At 40.4% G+C, this 26257-nt stretch overlaps 1 protein-coding gene across 12 annotated transcripts in view; it reads left to right on the plus strand.

The window, feature by feature from the left end:
- Positions 1-26257, plus strand: part of Skic3 (SKI3 subunit of superkiller complex) — a 102954-nt gene that overhangs the window by 897 nt on the left and 75800 nt on the right. For 3 of the 12 annotated variants that reach the window (XM_076927028.1, XM_076927030.1, XM_076927029.1), the window contains exons 3-12: positions 8076-8200; positions 11266-11329; positions 12290-12415; positions 14391-14481; positions 17894-18037; positions 18409-18500; positions 19270-19345; positions 19812-19952; positions 24935-25033; positions 25129-25237. In XM_076927028.1, coding sequence (XP_076783143.1) covers positions 14392-14481; positions 17894-18037; positions 18409-18500; positions 19270-19345; positions 19812-19952; positions 24935-25033; positions 25129-25237 — 751 coding nt within the window. In that variant the 5' untranslated portion in view covers positions 8076-8200; positions 11266-11329; positions 12290-12415; position 14391. Of the gene's footprint in view, positions 1-8075; positions 8201-11265; positions 11330-12289; positions 12416-12647; positions 12677-14390; positions 14482-17893; positions 18038-18408; positions 18501-19269; positions 19346-19811; positions 19953-24934; positions 25034-25128; positions 25238-26257 lie in introns of those variants that run through there. The other 9 variants (XM_076927023.1, XM_076927025.1, XM_076927024.1 and 6 more) reach the window with 5 other exon arrangements.

Below are 26257 nucleotides of genomic sequence, written 5' to 3' on the forward strand. Positions count from 1 at the left end.
AAATACCTTACACATCTAATGCAGAGCGGTATGTGCTTAGCGTTCTGTTACGATTTACTGTGTAGCACGCTTTTATGTGGAATACACTCTTAGTCTTCATTTGGACTACTTTGCAGATGGGGAAACAGACAGAGGTTAAATAACTTTGCAAGGGTGAGAAAGCTTATCTACGTAGATTGCCTCCTAAACGGGGAACGCTCCCCAGAATTGTGTTGAGTTAATTTGGAATGTAGAACATACTTTACAGAAACAATATCAACTGGCGCTTAGTTTATAAAAATTACTTTTTTTTTTTTTTTGCATAGTAATGATTCTTTGAACACTAGTCATCCTTGAAGGCTTTGTTTCTGCAGGCCCTTGTTCTGAGGGCAGAAGCACATCCTTTTCTTCTTTCTGTAATTGTTGTGTCAGTGACAGCAGGTACTGCAGTGGGTTGGTGAGACAGGTATTTAAGGGACCCGGTTTCAAAGTGCTGCTACAACTGACGAGGTTTCTAGTACTTTTCATCTGACATTAAGAGGGACCTATAATGGTCCTGCCTGTTGGCTTGTCCAGCCCATGCTTCATCTTCCCTGGTGGGAAACCTTACATTGAACAGCTTGTTCTACACTTGTGGAGGTTTAAGTATTAAAAGTTCTGATTTTGAGCTGAAGTCAGTCAGCTTTTAGCCACTCATTAATTTATTATACTTTGATTCTACATGGGTAAAAGCCCGTCTTCCCGTTTCTTCTCTAATAGTAGTCTTCTCAGTCTTACTAACTAGTTAGTCATCAGCTAGTTCTCACTTTACTGCACTTTGCTTTACTGTTTTTTTTTTTTTTTCCTGGAATCTTAACCTTTTTAGTTTAATTAATTATTTTACTGTACATCTCTACTGCAGCTTCCCCTCCCCACTCTCCTCTCTCCTCTCCCCACCCCTTCCTTTAACATCAGAAAAGAGGAGACCTCCCATGATTGTCAACAGACCTTGGTATATCAAATTGCAGCAGGACTAGGTCCATCTTCTCTTGAGGCTAGATGAGGCAGCCCAGTTAGGGGAAAGGGATCTACAGGCAGGCCACAGACTAAGAGATAGCCCCTGCTCCTACTTTAGGACTACCACACCAAGACCAAGCTGTGCAACTGTCACGTATGTGCTAAGGACCTGGGTCTGTCCCGTGCATGCTCTTTGGTTGGGGGTTTAGTCTCCGTGGGCCCCTTATGGGCCCAGGTTAATTGATTCTGTAGGTTTTCTTGTGTCCTTGACCCCTCTGATTCCTATAATCCTTTCTCCCACCCTTCCACAGTATTCTATGAGCTCTGCCTACTCTTTGGTTGTGAGTCTCTGCATCTGTTTCCATCAGTTGCTGGGTGATGAAGCCGCTCTGATGACAGTTGTGCTAGGCTCCTGTTGGCAAGTGTAGCTGAATATCATTAATAGTGTCAGGGGTGGTCTCTCTCATGGTGTATATATGGATCAGTCATTTTGTGGTCATTCCCTCAGTTTCTGCTTTATCTTTACTCCTGCACATCTGGTAGGCAGGACAAACTGTGAGGCAGGACAAACTGTGGGTCTCAACAGAGGAATTTCTAATGGCTGAGGAATACTTAAAGATAAGTTCAACATCCGTAGTTTTCAGGAAATCCAAATCAAAACAACCCATCAGAATGGCTAAGATCAAAAACTTGAGCGACAGCACATGCTGGTGAGGATGTGGAACCAGGGGATGTGGTTGCTGATGGGAGTACAAACTTGTGCAGTCACTTTGGAAATAAATTTGGTATTGTCTCAGAAAATTGTGCATAGTTCTACCTCAAGATCCAGCTGTGCCACTCCTGGGTATATAATCAAAGAATGGTTCCCCCAGCCCACAAGGACGCATGCTTTACGATGTTCATAACAGCTTTATTTATAATAGCCCAGATGTCCCCCAACTAAAGAATGGATAAAGAAAATGTTGTACATCTTAATTTTTCTTTTTCCTTTTTTGGTTTTTTTGAGACAAGAGTTTCTCTATGTAACAAACCCTGGTTGTCCTGGAACTCACTTTTTAGACCAGACTGGCCTTGAACTCACAAAGAATCTACCTGCTTCTGCCTCCCAGGTGCTGGGATTCAAGGCGTGGCCTGCCAGGCCCCGGCAGCATCTCTTCATTGTTTTATGCATTCTGAACATAGACATTGTTGTTAATCACCGAGTTACTGTGTGAGCAAAGGATCTTTTTATGTGTGCATGTGTTCATGTGGTTAAGTAGTATTCAGGTTAGGGCCTGTGGTTTAGTTCACAAGGGCTGATATAATAAAATACCACAACAGAAACCTATTTTCTCAAAATTCTGGAGTTTAGAAGTCCAAAATCAAAGAATTGTTAAGTATGGTTTCTTCTGAGGCCAGTGTTACTGGCTTTAGATGGTCAACTTCTCACTGTATGCTGCCTGATCTGACCTTTGTGTTTTTGCATCTTGGTATGTTCAGATCTCTTCTGTGAAGTATGGCAGATTGGGTTGGGCTCTTCCTCTGTAACCTCAGTTAGTCTCCATTGCCTTTGTGCTTTGCAGCTACTGTTGTATTCTGAAGTTCTTTGATGTATGATAAATGAATTTTGGGGTACTTTTGACTTTTCTTGTGGAAACATGAACAAGCAAGCTGAACTGATGAGCTTCTTGGACTTACTTATGGAGCATGGGTGTGGGGCTACTTAGGGGAATATGGATGACTCAAAGGTAGCTGCATCACTGAAAAGCCATTGCAACATGGGTGATGATTCATGAAGGCTGTGTTCTGGAAGCTCCCTGTATAACCTGTTAATAGCTCAGCTACTTGCAGAGTATCCTGCTCTTCATTTTGTTACTGCTTATTTTACCTTGGGAAAGGAACCCAGAGGAAGATGTCAGTTTCAGGTGCTTTTTGAGACTTGTAAGTTGTTTATTTCTTGAGCCTTATAAACTTTATTTTTTGAGTCTTAAGCAGTCTGCCACCAGGATGGGATGTTTTAATTTGAAAGAAATTTCTATATAACACAGCAGGTCACAATTATCCCACAACAATCTCAGATCTCTGTATGTCTAGGTTTATATCATCAACTAGTGATTTCTGTGTTAGGAACAGGTTGCTTTAGGAAAAATATTCTATTCTTAAGAAGTTAGAGAAGTGTTTGGTTGAACAGTCTGGATCTAGCTTATGGTCTTCTGCAAGGCTTTTAATATCCAAAGTAACAGAATTTCCCAAAGAACTTCCAGTCAGTTTTGGGAGACATAGAGATACATACTTGTAAAAGTCTAAGACTAGAAAAGGCATTAAAAAGGATGGGTAATAGTTGAATAATAATAATAATAAAAATCTACAATCCCCTCCCCTCCCCAAAGCAGTAATATCCCCATCTATTTTCTGGAGCATGCTAGTGTTTTCAAAGTGTCAGCTCACTTTCACTGAGCTGAGAGTTCTGTGATGACAGAGTTTAGAGTTTCTACATTCAGCTGTTTTGGGGTATTTGGATTTTCCAGAGGCTTTAAGATTCCAGTATACATTGTGATGGGACACTGAGATCTGTATGGTAGCCACAGATTTCCTGCACCATGCTGATATAGGTCAGAAATGTTACAGGACAGGACTGGTGTGAATTTGGTATGGCGCAGGTTGTATGCTTAACACTTCAACTTGGCCTTGTTATGAGTAACATGAGACTAGGCAGAAGTAAGAGCAAGCAGACTGAATAGTTGGGAGAAGCAAGATTCACAAGTTAGAATACTGGAGGGCTCTCCAAAAGAGTAATGTGAGTATTGACACGTGTCTTTTTCTGATCTAGACTTTGGAAGCTAGATCGTTAGTCATGTATTTTCTGTGTACTACTCAACAAGATTGTGTCATAGTTAGAGTCACTAGTACTGTGATGAAACACCATGACCAAAGCAATCTGGGCAGGAAAGGGTTTATTTGGCTTACACTTCCACATCACATTTCATCATCAAAGGAAGTCAGGACTGGAACTCAAACAAGGCTAGAACCTGGAGGCTGGAGCTGATGCAGAGGGCATGGAGGAGTGCTGCTTACTGGCTTGCTCCCCGTGGCTTGCTCAGCCTGCTTTCTACAAAACCTAGTACCACCAGCCCAGGTGTTGTCCCACCTACTATGGATTGGGCTTTCCCCCCATCAATCACCAATTAAGAAAATACTCAACAAGCTTGCCTGCAGCCTAGTCTTTAGAGGCATTTGAGATTGCCTCCTCTCAGATGACTTTAGCTTCAGTCAAGTTGTCATAAAACTAGCCAACAGATGGATTACATAAGGGGCTACAAATAATATGAGCCTTGCTTTTGGGTACTCAGTTGGCAAGGAGCACACATCTCCATAGGACAATTAAAAATTCGCATATGTTTTTGTTGAGTAGCCCAGGAGTACCTCAAGCTTTATTATTAGTACTTGTGTAATAGCTGATTTGAAGAGGATCTACTCAAGTTTGATGATAGTTGTGAGTTAAACAGGTAAGAAGATCACCTCTTCAGAGAGCGAGGAATGAGGCTGCAGATGGGTCGAGTTTATTTTTTTAATTAAAAAATTACGTGTACCGTATTTACATCATTTTCCCAAATCTTTCTGGTGCTTTGCATGTTTTCCTACAATTAGGTCCTGTTAAATTCATAACTTGTTTTTAATTATTATTGTTATACACACATGTATACACATATAGAAATGAATATGTAAACACAACCTGCTGAGTCAATTTATTGTTGCTCATATGCATATGTTTTAGGTATTGGATAACCGATTAGTGTTCTCAGATCTCTCTGAGCAGTCATTAATTGCCTACAGCTCATCTAGATAGAGGTGGGGCTTTCTGCGATTTGCAGCATTCATACTGGGATTTCAGCCGGCACTGTGATTCTCAGGTCTTGTTTAGGTAACCATATTATTTTGAGTTTGGGATGAGGACAGGATTTCCAACAGTTCTGAAATGACCCTATTGTTGCTTCTGCCACTGTCTGCTGTGTATGTATGGAGAGGAGTGTTCTTATCATTGATATTCTAAAATCAAAATAGTGATTTTGAAAATTCTGAAGGTTGTTGAAGATACTGTTGTTATGCCCAGTTCACAAGAGACCACCAGGGGCCACAACTCTGATACAAGCACATGAAAGTCTTTATTTAAGCTAGAGCTTGGCCTACAAACCTTCCTGATGGAACAGGAAGGAAAGTGACCCCCAGCTCTAGGTGAAGGGGGTTATAAAGGGAAAAAAAAAAAAAAAAAAAAACCCCGGAAGCAGGGGTTTCTAAGCCTTGACATTACATGAGAGGGTAAAGGAATGCTGGTCTCTTTCCCAGAGTCCAAGGACAAGGGCCATATCATTTCAAAGACAGCAGATAGTAGCTTTCTAGACAGTAGCTTTCTCCAAAGACAACAGCTTTGAGTTGACAATGGAGTTTGGAGGACAAATGGATTCTGTCTTCTTGGTTTTTTGCCTCTTCATTGGCCATGCCTCTCTAACGGCAAGTTAACTTAGAATGGAGTCTTGAAAACAAAATGGAGTTTATTCTGCTACCTCAGCTCCTTCATTTCCCCATCTACTAGTTGCTTTGGAGGCCAATCTTGGGCTCCTTGAGGATTATTTGTGTTAATTTGTTGATAGTAAGATCTCATTATCATTAATTTAATAGTCCCCAATCTCCGTTTTGTATATTGTAAAAGCTTGTTTATGATACATGATCTAAAGGTAAGGAGAAGTAAAAGGATAACTAATGGTCTCATGAAGGTGGAAATGAGAGTTGTTAACCAGGGGAAGGAATCAAATAGTGAAAGGTATCAACTTTTAGATCTTTTTTTCCCCTCTGATACCTGTCCAGGCTTTCTCTCACCTTAGTTGATGACTTACGAATGACTACAATGGCTAACATAAAAGCAGCATTTCTCATGTAAGGTGCCATATAGCTCTCCTTGTTGTAGGAAGACTAAGTCTAATTTCTGCCTCTTTTATAACACCACTTCAGCAAGAGAATCTACATTGTTAGATGTCTTCATTTTTGTCTGTCTTTAAACTGTTATAACTTTTTTTCTTGTAATGTTAGCACAGCTATCCCAGTGCTGGCCCCGGCTAGCCCTGCCCCTAGAATTAATGTTAAAGTCAAAGAGACAGGTTTTCTCTTTTGTCTCATAAGGCCTCTCTCAATTTGTCTTACTAAGGCTCTCAATACCATTTTCTCTGAATAATAGGTTATATGGGGCACTAATTGAACCAAAATATAGAATCCATCAGGGGTAGAAGAATTAAGAACCACCCTATCCATGCAAGGAATGAGTCCTGTTGAACAGGCCCACTGTGCCTGTTCTGGGAGAATAATCCATTTGGAATGCACTATGGGAATGATCTGATTGCAGAGGGGTTGATGTGACAAGGGGACTTTTCCAGTCAGATACCCTGTCCAAATATAGTCTGGAAGGTTAGTGCTGGACCTTTTTGTGACCGTCTACATGTAGAATCCCTTTCAGAAACATCATATTCAGTTCTTAACCCAATGTCTTCATAAAGGGGGTGATGGAATACACACAGTACATACAGTTAGTAGGACAACAGACTCAGGACTCAGACTGAGTCAACATTACCTTGAGGGGATTGGTGTCCTTTTGAACCCTCTATTTCAGAACAGCTGGAGTCAGGTAGTCTTCTTTTGGGGAGAGTGAAATGGCAGGTCTGGATTGAGTGTAGTGTACCCAGGTGGTGATTTTATCTACTTTGATGGCAGTTGGTGGGGTCAACAGGGTGATGTAAGGTCCTTTTTACCTGGGTTTAAGTATGCCTTGGCGAAATCTCACAGAGACCCATTCTCCTTGATTTGTGCGGTTCTGGAACCAGGCCTGCTTTATAGAGGGCACATAATTTAGACCATTGGGTAGCTCTGACCCTCAATATGAAATCATCATATTCTAGTTCTGCAGTGGCTGCCAACTGTAGGCTGGGTATATCGGGGGCTGGGCTACCATATACAATCAGAGGGTCTTATCTGGCAAGGAGAATTCCTTACCTGATGTAAGGCAAAGGGAAGGAGCATCATCCAGTCTCCACCAGTCTCCAAGGCTAATTTATTAAGGTCTCTTTTAACATTTTATCTATTTTTTTTTTACCTGCCCTGAACTTTGGGGTCAGTATGTATAATGTAATTTTCAGTCTGCCCCAATGGATTTTGCTACATCCTGACATACCTTGGACACAAATGCTGTTCCATTGTTGGACCCTATCATATGAGGAAATCTGTATCTGGGTAAGATATCCTCCAGCAGTTTCTTGGCCATTACCATTGTTGTCTCAGCCTTAGCTGGGAAGTCCTCTGTCCATCTGGGAAAAGTGTCCACAAATACCAGCAGAGACTTGTAGCCGCATCTTTCGAGCTTGACCTCTGTAAAATTAACTTTCCTACTAGGCCTCCAGCCTCATATCTCACAGTCAGGAACCTGGATGTTTGGGGTTGCTGGGAGTTTTGGTCAGTTGACAAGCTTTATAGCTTGTCACTATATCCTCAGGAGTGCCCTGTATATCTTTGAAAGTCACCTTAGATGGTCTCAACTGCATCCGCCATTCATCTCACTCCCATGTGAGTGACTCTGTGGAGCTTCCTGAGAATGGTTCTTGTTGAAGAGGTGGGTAATGTTAGCTTGTCTTTAGTTGATCTCCATTAGCCTATTTAATTTTTTCTTCTGTGTATATCAGTTGTTCTGGGTGGTTCAGGTAGAACAGTGGTCAGTCCAGAGATGGCTGTTTCCAGGAAGGCTATCTCCTTAGCAGCCTTGTCAGCCAGGTCATACCTCTAGCCTAGCCATTGGTACTGTTCCTTTTTGGTGCCCTCAGCAATGAATTATTATTATTATTATTATTATTATTATTATTATTATTATTATTATTATTATTATTATTACAGCCAGAGGGCTTTAAGACACTGTATAATTTCCTCGTTATTTTTGACAGTTCTGCTGTTAGGAGCTCTTGTTTTTGGTAAATGGCTCCATGTACATAAGCAGTTGAAAATACATGTCTGGCTGGCTGGCTGGATGTATAGATGTTAACAGCCAGTTTTTTCCCCATGACAAGGGCTTGTGTTAATGTTACTAGCTTGGCCCTTTGAGCTGAAGTGCCTGGAGGAAGAGACTGAATCCAGATCACCTCCATTTTTGTAGTCACCACCGCTCTGCTCTCCTCTGACCCTCATGGATGAAGCTGCTCTGTCCGTAAACCAGGTCTGTTCTGCCTTCAACAGAGGAGAGTCCCTCAAGTCAGGTTGAGTACTGTGTACCTGGACCAGAACCTCACTACATTGGTGGAGTGGGCAGTCTAAGTCAGGATGGGGTAGGAGAGTCTCAGTGTTCAGAGAAACAGGCGGCTGGAAAATAACTTAGCCAGGGTTGATTAATAAAGTCTGATACTGATAGTGAATCATGTAAACACTACTGAGCCCTCAATCAGAAGGCTGCTTGAGTACCCTTTCAATTGCATGGGGTGGGGGGTGTGGGTGGGTAATCATGATCCAGTTCTGTTCCAAAGTTAATTTATCTGCATCTTTGACCAACAGTCTTGTGGCTACAATAATATGTAGGCAAGGTGGCCATCCTGTTGTCATTGGGTCCAGTTTGATAAATAAGTCTCTGGCTGTTTCCATGGTCCTAGAGTTTGGGTTAAGATTCCTTTAGCTACTCTTTCTCCAGCAGTCTGTTGAAGACTGGCATTTCTTTTCTCTTGGATCTGAGGCTTTGCTGGCTAGAAGGACTCTAGCCAAACCTCTATTTACTATCTTTCCTGTCTTGATCTGTACTTTTTTTGTTTCTCTCTCCCTCCCTCTCTCCCCCCCTCTCTCTTTCTCTCTCTGTGTCTCTCTGTAACTTCCATTAGAATCCCTCAATGACTTTTTTTTTTTTTAAATCTTTTATGTCCCTGTAACTTCTTCTTAATGTGCAGCACTAATTAGTGAAAGCCAGGGCTACCATGCTAGCCTGGTAGAAAACTTTGTTTTCTCAGGGTCCATGTGTGTATAGCCTTACATAGCCTTACACATATAGCCTTCATGACCCATTTAAGAAATGCCATTGGACTTTTATCAGTTTCTTGTCTAATATCATATCTAAACCTTGGCCAAATTATTGTTGAGACCTGCTGAAAGAGCCTGGTGGTGAATCTGGAGATGCTTTCTGTCTTCCATCATGTTGAAGTCCCAGTCTGAGTGGGTTCCCCATGGGGCCAGGAGCCAGTTTCTTGGCTTCTGTCTGTGGTGAAAAGAACCTTTAAGAGCTTTGGATAGGCGACTGCACTGAGTGCCCAAAGCGCATGGAAGGGAGTGGTTGTTGCTTCTCAGTGGGCTGAGTGTGGCAGGATAGTGTCAGTGAAGACTCTCTCTTTACAACTCAGAGACCACATCTGATCAGACAGGGAGTGAGCACTTCACCTGGCAAGAAGGGTAGCCATTTACTGAACAAAATAAGTGACCAGGAGTCTGTTCCAAGCTCTGGTGAGATACATCTGCCCGCTTGGGGCCTCTCCTGTCCAGTCTGTCCAGGCGCAGAGCCCTGCTCTCTGGGAACTCACCTCCCAACTCAGGGCAAGCCTGGTTAGGGCTGCCGGAGGCCCCAGCCTTAGACCTTCTAAAGACCCTGGATGTCAGTGTGCACTGTGCCTGAGCTCAGCAGAGGGGGAGGGGAAGGGAGATAAGCCTGTGTGAGCCATAAAAGGGTCTGTCCTGAGAAAAAAAGGGAGTCACCAAGTGATTGCTGGGAATTGAACTCAGTACCTCTGGAAGACAAGTCAGTGTTTTTTAACCTCGGAGCCATCTCTTCAGCCTAATGTCAAGGAACACAGTGCATCTACTTCTCATGCCCTGTACGAGTCCCCCTCCCAACCCAAAAGCTGATGCCACTGGTGACATAGTGGGGAGATGAAAGAGCCCTGTCTGGTGGCCATCCAACATCAAAAGTTAGCCACCTCAAGCTGCAGTAAGTGGTCATTTTCCCTTTTCTCACATCTGGCCCTAACTTCCTTAAATGAGCTAAAGCGATATCAAGAGGGTGAGAATCAGTCTGTCCCGTAGCATCCATCAAAGTCCAGTACAGATAGAAACCAAATACCACAAGGAACACAGTAGACAAACAAACACGCATGACGTAGCTGCTTAGCGACTGCAATCAGAAGTGAATCCAAACACTCGGACTCACAGACTCATGCCTTGGAAATTGAAGGCAAATTGAAGGCAGCACGAGGAGGAAAGTAACTGATGGTGAGGGTCCTCTTCTTCTACCAAAAGTTTCTACCCCCTCCCCACGCCCAACGGGTGACTGATTCACCTTTGGAGTCAGGAATGTCTTCCTGCTTCCTGTTGCTCTGACCCTCCAGCTTGTCCCCTCTTAGCCACTTACTTAGACACAGGAATTTTCTTTTCTTTTCTTTTTTTTTTTTTTTTTGGTTTTTCGAGATAGGGTTTCTCTGCGTAGCCCTGGCTGTCCTGGAACTCACTCTGTAGATCAGGCTGGCCTCGAACTCAGAGATCTGCCTGCCTCTGCCTCCCAAGTGCTGGGATTAAAGGCGTGCGCCACCACCGCCCACCGCCCGGCTACTCAGGCATTTTCAAGAAACAAAAGTTGAGAATAGAGACACAAAGACAATACAGAAATACTGAATACTCATCGCCCTGCACTAGACTCTCTGGGTTGGGGATCCCGGGGATCTGCTGGGGAATCGCAGACAAGCCCCTACGATATTATGCCCAGTTCACGAGACCCCCAAGATACCACCAGGGACCACAACTCTGATGTAAGCACATGAGAGCCTTTACTTAAGCTCGAGCTTGGCCTACAAACCTTCCTGATGGAACAGGAAGGAGAGTGACCCCCAGCTCTAGGTGAAGGGGGTTATAAAGGAAAAAAACTGCAAGCGAGGATTTCTTTATGCATTTCACTATTATACAAATTTCTTTGTTCTTTAATTATATGCATACCAAATAATTGTTTTAAAATAAATTTCTTTATGTTTGCTGTCATATTGATTGTATACCTTTGTTTCTAGGCCTCTGTACTCAGGGTTGCATAACATTTTGCAGGTGAAAAGGAGACATGATTGGAACAGCTTAAGTCCTGATTTAAACCAGTTCAGAAATTTGTAGGTGAAGATTAGTGGCTCTCTGAAAGATGAAAGACTGAAAACCATATAGGTTGATTTTTCATGTTTTAAGTTATGGTCATGGTGAATTTAATTTTTAAAAAATGTAGAAGGATTTGTGTGTTGAATATCACTATCTCATGCTTGTGTTTACTTAATTTAGGTGAAAAATGGGTAAGGAAGAACTTGACATTCAGTTCAGGAGGAGGATGGAGGCCTGGTAACAGGTACGAGGGGAGCAGCGTGCTAAGTCACGGGCAGTCAGTTTTCTAATGTTTATTTAAAAAAATAGTTAATGGGCCTCTTCCCGTCCTATTTAAAAATAGTTACTTTCAGGAACAAATTACTTTGTGTTTGAAACTTACATGCATGCACATATATGCATTCATGTACATATGTGTTAGGAGAAAGGAGTACCTGAGAGCCTGCAGCATCCTATGGCTAAGCAAAGAAGGAATGGAAAGAGAGTAGATGATTCCATTTCAGTGTAAAGAATTACATTTGGAAGTAGGTAGATATGGAAGGTACTGAATACAGCAGCTGTTATCATGAGAAAGTGTGCATTTCTAGTGGGCTCCAGATGTGATGTAGTCTCTGATGCTTTCTAGCTGTCCTTAGTCTAAGCTTGTCTGCCTGACTCTCCAGACCTGTAATCATCAGCTGCTCTACTTAACCCTAATCTGCTTCTGATATTTGGTGTATCTACTGTGGCCTATTAAGTGTGATTTTCTCATTCTGTCTTGCTTCCTTTTCTTATTCTCCTGTTCTCTCTTTTCTCCTTATGCAATGTCTCTGACTTGATGGATGCTCTTTCTTCTCCATTGTTTCGGCCTGTCTTCTCTTAGTAGTTATGTATTACTTCACACAGTGTGTCTTCTCTAAACTCCTACTGTACCTGCCTGTCTCACTGTTAGTCTGGCATTTGGTTCTCTCAGGGTTCATATGAAGTCGAAGATGTTTCTCCTGATTTAGATTGTATTCTTTAGGGAAACAGGGCCTTTTGTATTTTGTCTCGCATTGGAGAGCTTAGAGCCCATGTGGAGATTGTCTGTTGTTTCTTTCTTGTTTATGCTTCCACCTAAGGCCTTTAGTTTAATTTTTACTTGGATCTCTCTGTTTATCTGGGTCAGTTATCCTAATTTTTATTTATTTATTTATTTATTTATTTATTTATTTATTGTCTACAGGTTACCTTGCAGAGGGACGTGGCTTAAGAAAAGTGTGAAATCAGTGCTAAACTTTGTTAACTGCTGTCATCAAGACTCATAAACTAAAAACACTTTTTCTCTGGTTCACCTCTAAGATACTCTCAGGTAAGCTAGTCATTCAAAGATGATATGATATGATTTGTAATTAAGTAATTATTGCAACAAGATGTTACATTATATTTGAGAAATCTGAATATATCACAGATAAACCGATTTTACAGTGTCATAATTTTTATGTTATACTGAATGTTAGCTTTCTTAAGTTAAAACAACCTTATCTTCAAGCCTCTAACTCTAATCTCATAGATTTCTTTTGTTTCATTCTTGTGCATTTCAGTTTGGATAGAATGTACTGGTAATAATTCTGTTAGTATATTGTTTTAGTATACTATGTTAGTATACCATGTTAGTGCACTGCATCAGTGTAGCGTGTTAGTGTATACTGTATTAATGTAGTGCATTAGTGTAGTATGTTGGTGTATTACATTAGTGTAATATGTTAGTGTTCTATATTAGTGTTACATGTTAGTGTGTTATATTAGTGTATTAAATTAGTGTACTATGTTAGTGTATTGTAATAGTGTACTGTATTTGTGTATACTGTTAGTGTATGGCATGAGTGTATTGTGTTAGTGTACAATGATTGTGTACTGTGTTTGTGTAAAGTGTTAGTATACTGTTAGTGTACTGTGTTTGTGTATAGTATTATTCTGCATTAATGTACTGTTTGTGTATAGTGTTAATATACTACATTAGTGTATTGTGTTGGTGTATGACATTAGTATGCTCCATGAGTGTTAATATGCTTTGTTGGTATACATTGTTAGAGTACTTCATTAGTGTGTCGTGTTAATGTCTGTGTTGGTGTATTGTGTTAATGTAGTGTATGTACAGTGTTAGTGTATTGTCTTTGCATAAAGTGTTAATGTACTGTGTTCATATACAGTTTTGTGTACTATATTAGTGTAACATTAATCTACTGTGTTCATGTCCTATGTTAATGGATTGTGTCCATGTACTATGCTTGTGAAATATTTTAGTGTACTTACTGTGGGAGAATAGTTACTCTGTTCCTTTACTGTATTTAAATACTATGGGAGTATACTGTGGGATTTGTTACTCTGAATATCTGAAGTCTGTAGCTGCTTAGTATTTACCTTTGTTTTATCTTTATGATGAGATTAGAAAGTGGTCAAGTCAGCAGAAAATGCAAATGTTTCTTTCTTTTAAGAATTGTATGATTAAAAAAACATTGTGATTGCATTTGGTTTGGGTAAGTCAGTAACTTATAAAATATTAACATGGGCAAAATTAAATTAAATAGACAAAATTAAATTAATGTACTTTAATATTAAATGAAATACTTTGCCTATAAAGTAAAATATGTTTAAAAATTTTAAAATAACTTTTAAAATTTAAATTACTGTATAAAGTTTCATGTAGGGAAGGTTGGCTTTGAACTTGCTATGTAGCAGGGGTTGACCTTGAACTCCTTGAGTTTTATTGAATCTTGCTTTTAAAATTGGCTTGGGATTACTATATATTCTAGATCTTGGTTTATAGGATCATCTGTATTTTAGCTAAATGTGTGGAGAGTGAGTATAATTCTAATACAGCCGCATTTAACATGTATTTATTGGTCACTTGAATTTGTCAGGCTAAGTCCTAGAGATAGAAAAACAAAAACAGACAAAACCCTATTTATACAGAACTTAGATTCTGCTGGGATGAGGAAACACGTAATAGAGTAGAGATGTAGAATATATGGTACAGGAGATGTGTTAGTACTTGGAAGTAAAATAAAGCAAGGGAAGGACTAATACGGGGATATTAGTGATTTTAAGTAGGAAAGAGAAGGATTAAAATCTTAGGAAGCTTGCCCAGCAAGTGGTCCAACGTGAGGAGACATTTGAACAGAAATCTGAAGAATTGAGGGAATGAACTGTGTGTATAGCAGGAGGGAAAGCATACTCCAGAGAGAAGGAATTAGATTTTTCTTTTTCAGATGGTTAAGTTTACTGAGACTCTTATCATTAGGGAGATACTCTTGTAGATTCACTGCAGCTTCTTGTCTTGATAGAATGTCCAGCAAAGAAGTGAAGACTGCTCTAAAAAGTGCAAGAGATGCAATCAGAAACAAAGAGTACAAAGAAGCTTTGAAACATTGCAAGGTAAAGGGTAGTTGTTTCTTGGACAGTCAAATACATTATCAATTTATGGGTTATTTGTAGGTGTAAGTCTTTTATTGTACACATTCAGTCAAGTGGTAGAACCTGTAGAGCAGTTGAACTCATCTTTCCTTATCAGTGGGGTGGGCTTCTATTGCTGCACATAATATTCTTGATTGATAAATTATCAAAGCACTGTTTTCAAAGGCAGAAGTATCATAAGTGCCTTGCATTATGGAATGCCACTATACCTGAGCATTGTTATTATTATTATTGTTGTTATTATTATTATGCTTGTACTATATTTTAAAATGTGTCTGTTATGTGGATTATGCTTGTGGAGGTCAGAGGGCAAGTTGTAGGACTCACTTTTCTCCTTCTATCCTGTGGGTCATGGGGCTTGAACTCAAATCATTAGATTTGATAGCAGGAACCTTAACCTTTGGGCCACCTTGCCTACTGAACATTTTCATTATTTTAAGGTATTGACATACTAAATTCTATCTGACCAGTGGATAGAAGAATCAAGATTCTAAAGCTTTCTTGTGTGCTCATGGGAATGTTCCTGTTAAAGAGACATTGACTCTGCTAGAGAGAGGATGGCGGTAGACAAGAAGTCCTTAGGGAGGTAACAGGGTGCAGCCCAGATCATTAGAGGAGGCCTTTAGTTCCTTTTCTGTTTTAGCAGGAAAAACATAGGTGCAGATACATACAAGGCTCCATTTGGCGATGGGAAAATAAGAGTCTTTTTCTCTGATGGCTTCTATGTTCTGGTGGCATAAGGGCTCATTTGAAGATCTGTGCTAAGTGAAATCTGTGACTGATGAGATGGGGGTCAGTTCTGGGTGGTAAGAGTGATGGGGAGAAAGGCAGAGGAGGCAGGAATGGGAGGCTGGAGGAGGTGCGGCAATGAAGAATGAAGCCACAGGAGTAGGAAGGAGAGGGTCTGAGGTCCAGAGCTGTTACAATGAGATCATTACAATAACAAATTAGAGGTTGCCTCAGAGGCACCAGAGCACACTGGCGCACTTAACAGGAAGAAATCAAAGCAGTTCCTCGCGGAGTACTTTGGCCAAGAACAAGCCCAATTTTGACTCCCTGCTTCTCTCCCTGTGACCCATCTGTCTATAGTTTCAGAGTTGTCTGATGTATGAGTCTCAGTCTGTGCCTGCCTGAATGCTGTCTCAGGAGTTTGTTCCTCACAAAGGGCTTTGCTAAGCCTTACTGGATCAGCATAGAAAGCATCACAAAGGGAAGGCATTCGTTAGCAGAGTTTTGCAAGGGACTGAACTTCACTGGTCCGGAGCACTTAGGAAAGCAACCGTGACAGTGAAGCCTCAACAGACTTACTACTTATGTCCACGTGACTTCCAGTGTGTATGGCGGGTATTGGTTTAAGGATACTTTTGACCTGTCTGCTGTTTTCAGCAAATGTTTATCATAGTGCACATATAGACAAACATGCATTACTCTTTGAATAAGGAGCATGAAAGAAAATGCTATTTAAAATTAAAGCTGTGTAATAGGGTAAGGTTGTTTGTTACATTGTACTCTTAAAGGCAGGCTAAACAGGCTAAGTACACAGCAGGATTTTTGTTTTGTTTTGCTTTGTTTAGTTTTGTTTGTTTTGAGACAGGGTCTCTCTGTGTAGGCTTGTCTGCCCTTGGAACTCTCTTTGTAGACCAGACTGGCCTTGAACTCACAGAGATCCGCTTGCCTCTGCCACCCGAGTGCTGAGATACTAAGTGTGTGTCACTACACCTGATTTGATTCTAATTCTTTAGTGGCCTCAGGGTTTATTATTTACTTGGTTGTGATATTCAGCCAAGGTACCAGCCTCTCTGAATGTAAGAGGAATATTCATAAAAATATATTCATGACTGAGGTTAGTAGACATATGAAGCCATGATGGAAGTAATCTGATACAAAAGATGAACAGTTTGTTCAGATGGAGGATGTAATATGTGTGGAGTGAGATAAGAGGAACCATTTCCTTCAGCATGGAGCTTATCTGATAATGCTCATATGCTTGTGTGTCCACATAGTTATTACTGTTACTAATATTATTATTAGTGTGTGTGATGCATGTGTGCATGGTATGGGGCATATACTTGTGGAGATCGGAGAACAACTTTGTGGAGCCAATACCTTTGTGTTGAGTTTCAGGGACTGAACTTAATTCCGTAAGCCTGGGTGACTCACCGAGCCATTTGGCTGGCCCATGTTCCTGTTGCCTTACTTAGCATGGTATTCTGTCGGTATTTGTAAAATTTTGACATGAATTTCATCAGGTAGCTTATAATTTATAGTGGAGTATAAAGCAATGGCAGATTTCTCTTATCTCTGGTAACCCAGAATTGGTTAACACTAAAAAACTACCCAAGAGTGTATTTGCTGTGGTTCTGTCTCATAGAGCTTTGCCTTTGGAGAAGCTGGCTCCAGGTTGTGTGCATACAGTTAGGTACTTTTCTCTCTGTGTTCTCTCAGACTTTTCTGTTTTCACCACACTTCTTTTGTATGCGATTATTTCCTTTAAAATGTATCTCAGATACTGAAGCTCTGATGGTTCTAGTCAGACAGTAATTAGTGGTTGGTAGTTGACATGAAGCTGTGTCAGTTGACAAGCAGTTATATGCTACCAGTTGTACTTAGTGTTCAGAACATAAGCAAAACAAGCCCTAGTGTTAGGTTTCACTTTGGCAGACACCTGGTTGACGTTTGTAGGAGGCAGCGTTGTTGGCTGGAGTGCAGCTTGTACACTGGTGACACACTGCTGCAGGCGTGTAAATACACAGAAGCCCAAATGGAGAGGTTCAACTCATAGAAAGGTGATTTTCCATAGAATATGAAAAACCTTGAAAGGCTACTGGTTCTTTTTTTTTTTTCCTCTCTCTCTCTAGAACATACTAATTGTTGACTTAAACTATTTACTTCACTTTAGCAGGTACTTTTATTTCTGAAAGCATCATCTCTATAAACCTTTGTTCTAGATGGCTAGTGTTATTTAATCATTTACTCCATTGTGTATTTGAACGTGCTTGGTATATTGACATTAGGGTGAACTGACTTATAAGTGCCATGAAGAATTCATCTTTAATATGGGAAAATATTATTATGGAAAAGAAAATACGATGAGGTGCTGCCGGAGACAGGAATGCGGCTGAGCATTACTGTTCTCGTGGGTGGGCAAGGCATTTGATGTATGTATCAAGATCTCTTGGGCACTTTACATAAAAACGCCTCATTTTCCAAACCCTTTATCGTTTTTCATTTATAGTGCCTGGCTAGCTACGATTCTAAGGTTGCCCTGTTGGTGGCAGATCTAGTGTCCCAATTCATAACAGACTATTGTTTTGTTGTTTGTTAACTAGTTTTCCAAAATGTAATGACTTACTCTTAATTTTTTTTTTATCAGACAGTGTTAAAACAAGAGAAAAATAACTATAATGCCTGGGTTTTTATTGGCGTTGCTGCAGCTGAGCTAGACCAGCCCGAGCAGGCCCAGGGTGCCTATAAGAAAGCTGCTGAGCTAGAACCAGAGCAGATACTCGCTTGGCAGGTATGGAGACACGCTTTCTTTCTTGTACTACAGGGCAAGCGCTTGTTTTACAGTTTTCAAAATGTAGGTTCCAGTGTTAAAAGAAGTACTTAAACTTGCCTCATGAGCAAAATCAAATTTTCTAAATTGCAAGTTAGAGGTTTAGATGACAAGGATACTGTTTGTCACTAACTTCCTATCTAGGAGATTATTTTTAAATATACTATAAAGTCTCCCTTCCACCTTTAGTTTACTTGGAGGATAATTCCACACACATTTCATCTGTAAACTATGCTAATTTGTAGATGCTAGTACATTATTTCACACAATAAATGAATTTCGTAACGTTATGAGATTTTGCTAAGAATGATCATTACCACTTCCTGTTTTAGGGGCTAGCAAGTTTGTATGAGAAGTGTAATCACATAAATGCTAAGGATGATTTACCTGGTGTTTACCAAAAGCTGTTGGATCTCTATGAAAGGTAGGAATATGTGGGGAAAGGCTAGTTTCTTTACAAGTTTGAATTAGAATAGTTCTATTCATTGAAGTGTGTTAGATAGGCCTCTCTAGAGTAAGAAAATGGATAGAAAGAATCTGCATATCTAAATAGATTTATTAGAGTGGCTGACAGGCTGTGGTCCAACAGTGGAAAGTCCATGAATCCAATAATAGTTTGGTCCTTGAGGCTGGATGTCTCAAATGGTCTTTAGCAAACTTAGGAATTTCAAAGAAGTAGGCTGTACTGCCAGTGAAGGAAAGGACTTGCCAGAGGGAAAGGAGACAAAAGCAGCTTCCTTCTTTTAAGTCCTTTGTGTTGACTGCCACCGGAAGATGTGGTCCAGATTTTAAGGTGGGTCTTCCCACCTCAAATGATTCAGTCAAGAAAAATCCCTCCCAGCTGTACCTAGTGACTTGGTCTTTAGTTAATTCCAGATGTAGTTCACTTGACAACCAGAAATAACTACCACAGAGGTAGGAGGACTATAAACATTTACTGAGAATTCAGAAACAATTTTCTTCCAGAAGTTTATCACACCTTTTTTTTTTTTTTTTGTGGTTGAAATAGACTGAAAAGACTATTAAGATGATTGACTCAATTTGGAATTTTAAAATTTATGGTCAAGATAATGAAAGATGATCTTTAGGCTTGTTGTATAAAATAATACTGAAGTATCAATTGTTTCAGGCTTTTAAGTCTTTGGTTTCTGCTATCAAATTAAAATTTCTTTTTCCTTTTCTCTGAACCCAAGTGTTGACAGACAGAAGTGGTGTGACGTGTGTAAGAAACTCGTGGATCTGTATCACCAGGAGCAGAAACACCTAGAGGTGGGCTAGTGACTTCTGAGCTACTGCATGTAAAATGTTAGAAGAAGGCTTTCATGTAGCTTTAATGAAAGTTAAAAATTAAGATACAGTACGATATCAAAAGTTTGAGAAATACGTTACAATGCTTTGGAAACTGAATTACAATTTAAATTTAGGATATCCTAACTTTAAGACTAGTTTCCTAAGTAGTGTACCTGTGGAACTTAGTGAGCCATATTGTTACCTTCTAAGTTGTGGGGGTTGGGGATGTAGTCATCTGTCTTGTGTCTTAGTGATATTTCTGATAGAGGGCTTCTAGAAATTTGCCCAGTCAACTTTTCCTTTTCTTTTTTTGGTCAGAGTTCATACAGGATGGGGTGTAATACTTTTGCTGTTTTTACATGTTAATAGATGAAATAATTTTGGTTGTTAGGTTTGACATTTTCAGTTTATGGTGACATAACTATTTCAATCTCCTTCTCACCAGGTGGCTCGGACATGGTGTAGATTGATAAAGACACGGCAGGAAGATGGAGCAGACAGACAAGAGCTTTATGAACTGTGGAGAAAATTGAGTCAGTTGCTGGCTGAGAATATAGAAGATCAGAATAATGAGACCCAGCAGATGGTATTGGCTGGTTTGATTCTCAGGGTCTATGTCATGAAAGTTCACAACCTAATTCAAGTTAGAAAGTGGAAGCACAATGAAGTGACACAGGAAAGTCCTGTGTCTTGGCACAGTGAGCTCTGTGCATGCTCGGCTTGCAATTCCTAGAGGTTCTTGTTGATGGTAAAATTAGAAACCTTTGCTTACTGTCCCATGTCGTGTGAAGGGGTAGACTTGGGTCTTAGAATATTGGAGTTTCAGGCCCTTGTTTTCCTAAGAATCCACAATAGATCATTAAGTTAGTCACTGTAGAAAGGAAAAGATGTAAAACCTGACTTTCACAAAACTGCTGTCACTTCTACAGAGCTGTACTTTGTTGCTGTTACTCCTCATACCTGTTTACTAAGGGTGCCGAATTACTTAATAATTACTTAATAATTCAATTGGAATATTTGTGCATACAGTCAGATCATATTAGATAATGTTCTTTTTTAGTATATTGATTTCCAAGTCATTGAAAGGATTTTTAAAGCATAAAACATTAGTTTTAAACCGTAGTTGGGAATATCTCTTACATATTTTATTAGTAAGTTTAGTAGAACTTAATTTCTTATTGTAGTAAATAGCGACTCAATGTATGCTTGTTAAATTGAGTGCAGTTTAAAATAATAGTTACAAGCTGCACACAATGAAAACGTGTTTTATATGTTTATTTGTCTATTTGGTAATTTGTTCTTTTGTTTAGAAAATAATGTTGAGAATGTACTCTATGCCAGGCAGTCCCCAAAGGGCCCAAGATTAAATGTGTGTGTAGGAAACCCACTTAAAAGGAGGAAAGGGATTACAGCTCACAGCTTCAGAGATTGAAAGTGTACTGACCATCTGCCTGCTGCTTTGTGTGTACAGCATGGCAGGCCAGCAAGGTGAGGAGTCCATGCAGATCAGAGCTGCAGCAAGGTCAGGAGCCCATGCAGATCAGAGCTGCAGCAAGGTGAGGAGTCCATGCAGATCAGAGCTGCAAGGTCAGGAGCCCATGCAGATCAGAGCTGCAGCAAGGTCAGGAGCCCTTGCAGATCAGAGCTGCAGCAAGGTCAGGAGCCCATGCAGATCAGAGCTGCAGCAAGGTCAGGAGTCCATGCAGATCAGAGCTGCAGCAAGGTCAGGAGCCCTTGCAGATCAGAGCTGCAGCAAGGTCAGGAGCCCATGCAGATCAGAGCTGCAGCAAGGTCAGGAGCCCATGCAGATCAGAGCTGCAGCAAGGTCAGGAGCCCATGCAGATCAGAGCTGCAGCAAGGTCAGAAGCCCATGCAGATCAGAGCTGCAGCAAGGTCAGGAGCCCATGCAGATCAGAGCTGCAGCAAGGTCAGGAGCCCATGCAGATCAGAGCTGCAGCAAGGTCAGGAGCCCATGCAGATCAGAGCTGCAGCAAGGTCAGGAGCCCATGCAGATCAGAGCTGCAGCAAGGTCAGGAGTCCATGCAGATCAGAGCTGCAGCAAGGTCAGGAGTTCATGCAGATCAGAGCTGCAGCAAGGTCAGGAGTCCATGCAGATCAGAGCTGCAGCAAGGTCAGGAGTCCATGCAGATCAGAGCTGCAGCAAGGTCAGGAGCCCATGCAGATCAGAGCTGCAGCAAGGTCAGGAGCCCTTGCAGATCAGAGCTGCAGCAAGGTCAGGAGCCCATGCAGATCAGAGCTGCAGCAAGGTCAGGAGCCCATGCAGATCAGAGCTGCAGCAAGGTCAGGAGCCCATGCAGATCAGAGCTGCAGCAAGGTCAGGAGTCCATGCAGATCAGAGCTGCAAGGTCAGGAGTCCATGCAGATCAGAGCTGCAGCAAGGTCAGGAGTCCATGCAGATCAGAACTGCAAGGTCAGGAGCCCATGCAGAACAGAGCTGTTCACATGTGCTGGCTAGGACAGAAAGAGCTAAAGGAAGGGCTGGGGTCTCATACCTCCTCCAGGGAGACCTTCCTTCTGTTCACTGGGCCTCACTTTCTGAAGCTTCTGCCACCTACCAAGAACATTACAGGCTGGTGACAAAACCCTCAACTCATGGCTTTTAAAGATGCTTAGGTCCAAATTATAACACACAATAATAATGACTTATCTGTGTAAGCAGTTGTGGAAGAAATTTAGTAGTGACAAATTGGGTAGCTCATCAATTTCTCTTAACCTCTATCTACATAATGTAGCATTACTATATTTCTTAAAATACTGTAAGTTAACAGAGTATCAAACATACCAAGATCATTTAAGTATATTTTTGATTTATTTATACTTTATGGAAGATAATATATTTAAAAAAAAAGTAGTATCTTACTATGTTATCTAGACTGGTCCTAAACTCATGAGTTTATGTGTTCTCCTGTGTCTTTTTTTTGTCCCTATCTCCACTCTTACCATTCCCTTCCCCTCTTCTTTCCCCATTTCACTCTTCTTCCTTCTTGCTTCTCTTCCTTTTTCATTTCTTCTCTCCTTTTGCCCCCTGTTATTTCTCCCTCTTTTTTTTCTCTCTGTGCTAGCAATTGAATCTAGGGTCCTGCACATTCTTGAGCACTAAGCTACTCTGTCTCCAGTTAACACACACAGACACACACACACACACACACACACACACACACACACACACACACATATACATGTATGCACATATACACCCCCCCCCATTTTTTGTTGTTTGCTTCTTTGTTTTGTTTTTGATTTTGAGACAGTGTCTCATCATTGCAGCCTAGGCTAACTTGGAATTCTTGATCCTCCTGCCTCAGTCTTCTGTATGCTAAGGGTTACAGAAGTATATTATAATATCTAATGATTTTTAATAAACATGTATTATTAATCATGCATATTTATGGCATTCATACATAAAAACATTCATTGATCATACCCAATCATCTTTTATTCTTTCTCCTTACCTCCTATGCTTTTCATAGTCCTTTTTAAAAAACAAATAATTGCAACATTTTTCTCCTTTTCTTTCTTTACTCCAACCCCTCCATGCTACCCCCCAAACTTCTCTGAAATTCCTGGCCTCTTGTGTGTGTATGTATGTATGTATGTATGTATGTGTATATATGTATATGTATGTGTATACATATATATGCATAGATGTTAAATCTTACAGGATACATACACACATACACACATTTATACCTAAGTCTGTTCAGTGTTGCATGCATGATTATGATTTCAAGGACTGACCACTTGGTGTTGAATTGGTTAATTGGTTAATTGGGACACCACCCTGGGGAAGCCTACTTCTCTCAGCAATTGTCACCTGTAGTTGTTTGACTAGGGATGGGGGCCCATGAGACTTCCCCCTTCCATGTTAACATGGTGTTTTCCTTGCTTGAGTCTTGTCTCAGCAGCCATATCACTGAGGTGTCATAGATGTGCTTCCCTGTAATGTCTATAAAACACAGTTTCACAGCAGATTTCCTAGTTCTCTGGCTCTTAAATCTTTCTGTCCTCCCCTCAGCAAGTTTCTCTGAGCCTCAGATGCAGAAGTTGTGATAAGAGATGTATCTCTTTAGGCTGGGCACTCCAAGGTCAGCTGTTCTCTGCATTTTGACCAATTGTGGTTCTCTCTAATCGTGGTCTCTGTTACAAAGAGAAGCTTCTCAAGTGAGGGTTACACTACATGTATTTTGTAGATAGTGAGCTGTGCTAGTTCTAAGATCCATACTCCACTAGCCTTGAGTAGTCTGCTAGGTTTCCAGTACTAGGTGTGGTTTCACTCCTGTTGAGCAGCCCTTAAGTCCAGTTAGGCAGATGTTGGTTATCAGCAAAGTATGATGCCACCATTGCATCTTTAGGATATCTTGCCAGGTTTGTTGTTGGGGTTCCTAGGCTTCAGTAGTTGGGTAGGACTATTGGTTGACTTTCTCCCTTTGGCAACTACCAGGACTATGAAAGTTAGCATTCAGGGAAGATATTTCAAGTCAGATCAAGCTCTCATCTTCCAAGTTTTGTGTCCAAAGTGCATGGTGTCTTCAACAGCAGGGACTTACCTTTAGCCTCTGAGAGGCAGCCAAGGACAATGGCAATGTCCTGTAGTGCCACACTGAAAGGGAGTTTATCACACCTGTTATTAGGATTTTATTTAGCATATGGCTTTTGAGGGGGGAATAGTGTCAGCTTAGCTTCATTTAAACTCTATATGTATATATTTATATGTACTATATGTAATTTTGGATAAATAAAAAATAATTTGTTTTGTTAATGTTTCCTCCCTCCTCCTCATTTTCTCTCTCCCTCCCTAATCAAAGCCCCTGCCCTGTTTTTTCTGTTTCCCCTCACGACACCTGCACATTGCTATTCTCTCTAGAGCTCTTTTTTCTCTCTCCTTAGTAATAGACTTAAGAATTTATTTCTAGGTATTAAACAGATAAATAGTTAAAAAGATAAGGGATGAAAAATTGTCATGTATTTTTCTATTTGGAATACTTGCTTTGTTATTTGAAAAATCTAATTATGATAAATAATTTTAGGTTGAATTTCCTTTATGGTGAGATCATCACTCTTATTTACTCTTATTTGAACAGTTAAATTTTACTTATTTTTATACCATTTATATTTATAATTGCTGACAATGAAATTTTGAGGTAATGAGATAGTAGGGCCTGATTGTGATGACCAATCTTATCAATTTGATTGGATTAAGAAACGTTATGGATGTGACTGCAAGTGCTTTTATAAAGAGTGACTTGGGGGTGCTTGGGTTGGAGACACCTACGCAGGTGACTGGCACTGTCAGGACCAATCAGGCAGTGGCGGCTCCTTCTGTGACCCCTGTGGTTGGGAGGCTGAGGTACGAGGATTTCCGTAAGTTCAAGGTTTACTAGGATGACAGACCCTCTGCCTTACAAAACTGACCAACCAACCAAACAGAAGAATTATGAGGTCCAGACAGTTGAAGGTTTAGTTCTGATAAAGGAGTTTTAGTTCATCTTAGTGCTTACCACATTTTTCTTTAAGTATGCTACCTAATAGCTTCTTGGTTTGTTTCAGCTTTTAACTGCATTTGAGAATGCACTGGACTTAGCAGATAACATTCCCAATGAAGATCACCAAGTACTTTATAGGAACTTCATTCAGTGTTTGTCTAAAGTAAGTGACATTCATGCATTTCTAGTTATGCAAATGTTCGTCCATATGCTTTCCTGCTAGTGGCATTCACTTTATTATGGTTTTATATTTTCAAGTTTCCTCATGAGACGACTAGGTTGAAGAAGGCCTGTGAAGGAATGATAACTATCTATCCTGCCGTACAATACCCACTAGAAGTGATTTGTTTGTACTTAATTGACTCAGGTAAGGTTTCTATATTGCTTCCTAGAGATGTGTGATTATATAAGTTTGATATTGGAATTAATTAAGCACTGCTTTTTATGTATAAAACATTATGTTGGTGTTTCTGGACATAAAAGAAATACAGTTGTGTAATGTTGCTATTTACAGATAGTCTGACAAATACAGGAAAGTAGAGTGATTTAGCATTTATGGGTTAAAAAGCTACTGATTGATCAGTGAAGTTCTTTTATTATTTAATTATTTATTTATTCTTCATTCAGTGAGGTCCTTTTGGTGATGGGACTTGAAGGATGTCTTGAATTTTCTCTGACATTAGATGGAGCAAGTCCGACAGTCCAGATGTCAGGTGTAGAGTTGTGGCACTAGATATAGAAGGAATAACTGAAACCTCTCTGACTGCATAGGTTGGGTTATATTGAGTGCTATGAGGATGGTTTGTCGGAACACTGAGCTTCACAGTGTTGATGTTAATGCCATAGTGATAGTCTGTTTTTAAAACGTCTTCAGTATCATGAGCTGTTGGTCTGTAAGTGAACTAGAGTGCTCAAGATGGAATGTGTGTCTTGGTGTGTGCTGGAAATAGCACCACAGCAGCACCGCAGTCATGTGCTGGTAACTGGATTATTGCAGTGCTCTCCTAGTACAGTGAATCTTTTTTACATGGATGCAAAATTGGTGAATACATAGAACATTTTGTATGAGTGACTCACATGTGTCATAGTAGGAAATATGGCTGAGTTCTGGAGGTAACTGAGGGAGATCTCTGGGCAGGCTTCTGCCTATTTCTTCTCTCCTTTGTTACCCTTCCTCAAGTTCTCCTGGTCTGTATGAAAACAGATGGACTTTCCACCAACAAGTAAGGAGATCTTTTTTTTTATTTTCAAAGGAAGTATTTTTAATTATCATGAAAAAGCACCAAAAGTATCAGGGTGAATTACTTTATGAAGTACAGAGGCTTAAACTAATAAAGTTTAGGATGGTCTTCGGTAGACTAGAGTGATCAAACAAACTGACATCAGG

This window comes from Arvicanthis niloticus, chromosome 29 (assembly GCF_011762505.2).
Source record: "Arvicanthis niloticus isolate mArvNil1 chromosome 29, mArvNil1.pat.X, whole genome shotgun sequence".
Classification (NCBI taxonomy): domain Eukaryota; kingdom Metazoa; phylum Chordata; class Mammalia; order Rodentia; family Muridae; genus Arvicanthis; species Arvicanthis niloticus.